Source organism: Anolis sagrei, chromosome 8 (assembly GCF_037176765.1).
Source record: "Anolis sagrei isolate rAnoSag1 chromosome 8, rAnoSag1.mat, whole genome shotgun sequence".
Taxonomy (NCBI): Eukaryota; Metazoa; Chordata; class Lepidosauria; order Squamata; family Dactyloidae; genus Anolis; species Anolis sagrei.
The window spans coordinates 24,051,612-24,058,690 of record NC_090028.1 but is presented as its reverse complement, the minus strand read 5'-3'; the positions used below and the strand labels follow the sequence as shown (position 1 = coordinate 24,058,690).

Here is a 7,079-nt window from a genome sequence, read left to right as displayed (position 1 = left end):
AAGGGCCCTGAGTGTGGACGCAGATAACCCAGTTGGAAGCGGATATTGTGGGATTTCCTGCCTTGACATTCTGGGATATAGGGCTGTGTAGAAGGGTCCTGAGTGTGGACGCAGATAACCCAGTTGGAAGTGGATATTGTGGGGTTTTCTGCCTTGATATTATGGGATAGAGGGCTGTGTGGAAGGGTCCTGAGTGTGGACACAGATAACCCAGTTGGAAGCGGAGATTGTGGGGTTTTCTGCCTTGATATTCTGCGCTCTGGCCCTTCAAGGGGAGTCAATGGACTGCTCGAAAGGCCGGCGCGCCTTCCTTGTGTGGCGGGTCCTTGTGCCTTCCTGGGGCGCCTCCTCCTCTCATTGGCCCGCGCGGGGCCCTCCGGCGCCTCCCATTGGCCGAGCGCGGAGCCCGGGGGCCGGGCCATACGAGGAGTCAAAACTGGGCGAGCGAAGTTGGGAAAAGTTTTCGCCAGGGCCGCGGAGGGGGAGAGAGAGAGAGAGAGAGAGGGAAGGAAAGAGAGAGGTGGCCTGCCTCGCGCTCCGCTCCCAGCCGGAGGGGCTCCGCGTCTTCCTCTTCCTCTTGGACCCGGAGAAATCAGCGGGGGAAAGCCGCCCATCACCTGATCCCGCTTGGAGACGTCTCTTCCTCTTCCCCCTCCACCTCCTTCTCTTTTCCGCCTTGGAGGGAAGCTTCCTTCTGCGTTTCCTTCCTCGTTGGAGGATTGGCTTCCAAGAAGGACTGGCACCCGTCCCTTTTGCCAGGAGAGGGAAGCAGCAGCCGAGGATTGTTGTGAGTCCCTTTGGCCAGACCAAGCGAGGACTTGGGGGGTCTTTGGGGACCCCTGGAGCGAGTTGGGAAGAGCGAGCAGTTGGGACGTTTGGAGGTTTGTTTCCTCCCCCCCCCCCCCCCCGTTTGGGGCACATCCTTGGAAGGAGAAAGTGAGAAGGAAGGAAAGCAGAAGCAACATCTCCCTTTGGAGGGAAAGAGAACCCCCTCTTGGAGGGTCTTTGGGGGTCCCTTCGAGTCCGAGTGCCGGCAAGGACAATTACAAACCTCCAACCTGAGAAGGACTTGGGGAGAGTCTTTGGGGTCCCCTGAAGCGAGTTGAAAAGAGCGAGCAGTCGGGAAGAACCATCCGGGACGTTTGGAGCTTTGTTTCCTTCTCCCCCCCCCCCCAAATTTGTGACACATCCTTGGAAGGAAGGAAAGCAGAAGTAACGCCTCCCTTGGGAGGGGAAGAGAATCCTCTCTTGGGGGTCTTTGGGGGTCCCTTCGAGTTTGAGTCCCACGCAAGGACTATTACAAACCTCCAACCTGAGCAGGACTTGAGGTGGGGTCTTTGGGGTCCCCTGAAGCGAGTTGGAAACAACAATCGGTTGGGAAGGACCATCCGGGACGTTTGGTGGGCTGTTTCCTTCTTCTTTCCCCCCACTCAAGTTTGGGACAGCAAAGAGGAAAGGGAAACCAAAGCAGGATCTTTGGAGGGTCTTTGGGGGTCCCTCGAGTCCGAGTGCCAGGGGAGGACAATTACAAACTTCCAAGCAATCCGGAATTTAGTCCGAAGAGGAGGAGGAGGAGAAGAACCCCACAGGGAAGAAGGAGGACGATTCCTACCTGATTCCATTTCCCTTCCCAAGTGATTCGGAATTGAGTTCGAAGAGGAGAAGGAGGAGAACCCCACAGGGCAGAGGGAGGACGATTCCCACCCTGATTCCTCTTAACGAAGCGATTCGGAATTGAGTTCGAGGAGGAAGAGGAGGAGAACCCCACAGGGCAGAGGGAGGACGATTCCTACACTGATTTCCCTTAACCAAACGATTCGGAATTGAGTTCGAAGAGGAGAAAGGCCGAGAGCGGGATGGCGGGGCGCAGGCTCGGCGTTTAAAGGGCGACCCCCCTTTTTCCGGAGCCTGATTCGGATTGCGGACCCTTCTCGGGAAGACAGGATGCAGGCGCGCTACTCGGTCTCGGACCCCAACGCGCTGGGCGTGGTGCCCTACCTGAGCGAGGCCAACTACTACCACGCGCGGGCGCCGGGCTCGTACGGGCCGGGGGTCTCGGGCTCGCTGGGGGTCTTTCCGGAGCAGTACGGGCCGGCCTTGGCGCGCTCCTACGGGCCTTACCACCACCCGGCCGCCCCTCCCGCCGCCCCCAAGGACCTGGTGAAGCCCCCTTACAGCTACATCGCCCTCATCACCATGGCCATCCAGAACGCACCCGAGAAGAAGGTCACCCTCAACGGCATCTACCAGTTCATCATGGAGCGCTTCCCCTTCTACCGGGAGAACAAGCAGGGCTGGCAGAACTCCATCCGGCACAACCTGTCGCTCAACGAGTGCTTCGTGAAGGTGCCCCGCGACGATAAGAAGCCCGGGAAGGGCAGCTATTGGACTCTGGACCCGGATTCCTACAACATGTTCGAGAACGGCTCTTTCCTCCGGAGGCGGAGGCGCTTCAAGAAGAAAGACGTCTCCAAAGAGAAGGAAGAGAGGATCTCCGGAGGAGGAGGAGCAGGGAAAGCCGAACCCGTGCTCGCCAAAGGCGAAGACGCAGCTCCCTCCAAGCCTAACCAGTCCGCTTCCTCGAATATCGTCGCGCCGGAAGGGAAGATCGTGATCAAAAGCGAAGTCTCGTCCTCTCCGGAGCTGCCGGTGGTGACCAAAGTGGAGACATTGAGCCCCGCGTCCCGCTTCGGACAAGAGAGCCCCCGCAGCGTGGCTTCCACACCCTCGGGATCCACGGAGGGCTCTTTACAAGGCGAAGGGCACCACCACCACCAGAACCACCATCCTCACCATTCGTCGCACCCTTCCAACGGCTTCAGCGTGGAGAACATCATGACTTTGCGCGGCGCCTCTCCGTCGGGGGAGCTCCGAGCCTCCGCGTTGCCTGTGGTGTACGGGCAGAGCCAAGCCGCCGCCTCGTCGCTTTACAACCAGACCTGTAGCCAAGCTTTGGGAGAGACAGGAACCACGGGCTACCAGTGCAGCATGAGAGCCATGAGCCTGTTCACCGGCGGCGCCTCTTCGGAAGAGGCAGCTCTTTCCGACCAGACGCAAAGCAACGGCCTCAGCTTGCCCACGCAGCAGGAAGGGCACCCGCAGCACCATCATCCCCACCACCAGCACCATCACCCCCACTCCCACTTGGCTGGGCATCATCACCAAAGCGGAGGAGGAGGGAGCAACGGAGGAGGAGGAGGAGGGCAAGCAGTAGCAGCCTGGTACTTGAACCCGGAGCTGGGCGCGCCTTTCGCGGCGCAGGGCTTCCAGAACAACCTCCGCGAGGCTTTCCACCCGCACCGCATGGGTCTGGAGGCCCCCGCGCCCCCGCTGGGAGAGGCCCAAGGCAGCCCGGGCCCCGCTTGCCAGGGACAGTTCCACCGCCCCGGTGGAGGTCCGGCCCCACTCTACAGGCACGCCGCCACCGGAGGGCCCTACGCCTACGACTGCTCCAAGTACTGAGCCCCACAGGTACACTCACTCGGCCCTCTTGACAATCCACACTGAACGGGACTCAGCTAGTCCGCCCCCAAGCAGGTATTGTGGGTTATCTGCCTCCATACTCTGGGTGATAGCTATATACATGCAGCAGTTTGGAGGGGCAACGAGGTTGAGACACACACACAGGAAGGCAGGCAGAAGGGGACCCTGTTTGGCTCCAATACTCCCAAAACTCAAAGGAAAGGAGGGAAAGGACTCTGTTGTCTCCATCCCTGGCCTGGGTCAACTACACCCCTCCCTCCAGGGGTTTTACAACTTGAAGTGTCCGAGTTGAAGTCCAAAATAGGTGGAGGGCCCAAGTGTGCCCAGGTCTCAATCCCTACCGATTTACCATTAATATGGGCAGACTTTTTTGTGTAAAGCCAAGCCAGAAAATTATTTCACAGAATCCTTATTTTGAATAGGTTCTTGTGGGTTTTGTCGGGCTATAGGGCCATGTTCTAGAGGCATTTCTCCTGACGTTTCGCCTGCATCTATGGCAAGCATATACTGGCTACCAGTATTAAAAAAAACTCTAAAATTACAACAGCAAAACAGCAGAGAGGAAACAACCAGGCACATCTTAACACCTCTCAACAAAAGATTTTCCCAGGCTCAGCCAGGCCTTCAAATGCCTTGAAACATTCACACCTAGCTCCAGCAGAGAAGAGCTCTTTGCCCCACCCCAGCCATTCCAAAGATATATAAACCAATTGTCCTAATTCCAACAGACCTCACTACCTCTGAGGATGCTTGCCATAGATGCAGGCGAAACTGTCAGGAGAAATGCCTCTAGAACATGGCCCTATAGCCCGAAAAAACCCACAAGAACCTAATGATTCCAGCCATGAAAGCCTTCAACTTATTTTGAATGTTTGGTCTCTCTTTCGGATTATGCGGGCCTCTCCCCTGCGTCCTTGGAATGGACATCTCTTGGTTTAGAAGGAAAGCGGATTCCCCCTGACTCTCTGTTTGGGCTTTTGCTTAAAGTTGTCACGATGCTAGGGCTCTGCTGTTATTTCCGGCAGAGGTGAATCAAACAAAGATCCAGTTTGTGTTAATACAATTTAATTAAAACAGCACTTACTGTCTGGCTGTTTCAATCGTTATTTCAGGCAGAGGTGAATCAAACAAAGATCCAGTTTGTGTTAATACAATTTAATTGGCAGAAGCGAATCAAACAAACACCCAGTTTGTGTTAATACAATTTAATTAAAACAACACATGGAAGGCCGAAGTTGGCCCAGGCCTGCTCTACACTGTGGAAGGAATGCAGCTGGGCACCACTATATCGCCATATAATCCAGATCACACTAAGTAACATGATTTTTTGTTCCTGGGTGATATATGCCATTTCCTAATTAGTTATTATATGTTAGGTTACCAAATTACTATGGCTGTGTTGTTGTGTTGGGGCACTGGATGTTCGCCTTTTATTTTTGGAATCCGCCCCGAGTCCCTCTGGGAATTAGAGAGAGAGAGAGGGAGGAATATAATACTGAGACAAAATTACAGTATGTCACAGCAAATCAATCATTATTTCAGGCAGAGATGAATCAAACAAACCCAGTTTGTGTTAACACAATTTAATTAAAACTGCACTTACTGCCTGGCTGTTTCAATCGTTATTTCAGGCAGAGGTGAATCAAACAAACATCCAGTTTGTGTTAATACAATTTAATTAAAACAGCACTTACTATCTCGCTGTTTCACTAGTCCAAAATATAAAACAAAGATAGCACTCAGCCACAGAATAAAAAAAACTGATAGCAAAAGCTACACCGTAGTCCAGGGGTCCTCAAATTAAGACCTGGGGGCCGAATATGGCCCTCCAAAGTCATTTACCCGGCCCTCGCTCAGGATCAGTCTAAGTCTGAAACGACTTGAAAGCACACAATCACAACAATCCTATCTCATCAGCCAAAAGCAGGCCCACACTTCCCACTGAAATACTAATAAGTTTATTTTTGTTAAAAAAATGTTCTTCATTTTAATTATTGTATTGTTTCAAGTGTTTTCGCACTACAAAAAAGATATGTGCAGTGAGCGTAGGAATTAATTCATGTTTCTTTCAAATATATATCCCACCCGCCAACAGTTTGAGGGACTGTGACCTGTCCCTCTGTTTAAAAAATTTGAGAACCCCTGCCGTAGTCAAAGGGTCCAGTCCAGTGGTCGAATGCCAAGAATTCAATGAGCAGAGTCCAAGGATCAAGAGTCTATACCAGGGGTCCTCAAACTAAGGCTATGGAGCGGGATACGGCCCTCCAAAGCCATTTACCCACCCCTCGCTCAGGGTCAACCTAAATCGGAAATGACTTGAAAGCACAACAACAATCCTATCTCACCAGCCAAAAGATGACCCACACTTCCCATTGAAATATTATTAAGTTTATATTTCTTAAAATCGTTCTTCATTTTAATTATTATATTGTTTTAAAGGGGTTTTTTTGCAATATAAATAAGATATGTGCAATGTGCATAGGAATTAATTCATTTTTTTTTTCAAATTATAATCCAGCCCTCCAACAGTTTGAGGGACTATGACATGGCGTTCTGTTTAAAAAGTCTGAGGACCCCTGGTCTATACCTTAGTCCAAATCCAGTTCAAAAATTCAAGTTTCCAGGATTCTAAGAGTTCAAGAGACAGGTCAGGACACCAAAAAGACACATACCTGGGGGAAAACCAGCAGCATCCACCACCAAAATATGAGAAATACTTTTCTCCCGAAGATCATTTCCAAACTTCGCTCCTTATATCTAGAAACAATCTATCTCTTGCATACCTCCACCCTTCATTGCTTTCACCCATGAACTCTTACTTAACAGATTACTAAACCCTTTAGAACTAATATGTACATTAACCCTTCCATCACCAACCACCATCAGTTACAGAACATAAAACACATCAAGGGTGCCCTCTTTGCCCCCTCTTGAAGCTTGGAAACTGTGCTTTCTTCTTGACTAAGCTTCTGTTTGGGCCCTTGGCCTCTACAGACACGTCCCATCTCTTATGGAAATACCATCCTAGCTCCATTCTTAACTCCATTAGCTTCTTAGCTCCATTACCTCGCATTTTGGGCAGATGAGCCCTCTTCTGATTCACTAGCTAAGGTAATCTCCGGCTCCCACAGGTATGTCCCAGGAGGTAGTTTTCCCATCCTTCTCCAAATCCTTCCCTCTTCCTTGGAGCGGTCAGGACACCTTTGGGATGTCAGGAGAGTTTTGGCTTTTGAGATACACAGAACAGCAGGACGCAGGAAATCTCCTAGGCTGTGAGAGGCCCACATCCCAAAGAGAGACCAACAATTGAAAATTATGGTGGGTTATCTGCCAAGCCAATAGTCTGGGTGATTATATATATATATATATATATATATATATATATATATATATCTCACCGAGATGCTCCTTCTTTGGAAGCTTTTAAACAGAGGCTGGGTGGCCATCTGTGGGGGTGCTTTGAATGCAATTTTCCTGCTTCTTGGGAGGGGGTCGGACTGGATGGCCCATGAGGTCTCTTCCAACTCTATGATTCTGTTCAATGCATGGTGCTAAATGGTTCTAAAGTATTGTCGAAGGCTTTCATGGCCAGAATC

The 7,079-nt window shown here is 51.4% G+C and overlaps 1 protein-coding gene across 1 annotated transcript; it reads left to right on the top strand.

Annotated features, from left to right (window-relative positions):
- Positions 1-481: 481 nt before the first annotated feature.
- FOXC2 (forkhead box C2) lies at positions 482-4,256 on the top strand. Its single transcript, XM_060788439.2, has one exon. It carries the CDS (start codon positions 1,945-1,947, stop codon positions 3,460-3,462), a length of 1,518 nt encoding a protein of 505 aa, XP_060644422.2. The 5' UTR covers positions 482-1,944; the 3' UTR covers positions 3,463-4,256.
- Positions 4,257-7,079: the final 2,823 nt, after the last annotated feature.

Bases quoted from the DNA above. Each gene is read 5' to 3' on its own strand.
- FOXC2 (XM_060788439.2), top strand. From the start codon at position 1,945: ATGCAGGCGCGCTACTCGGTCTCGGACCCCAACGCGCTGGGCGTGGTG.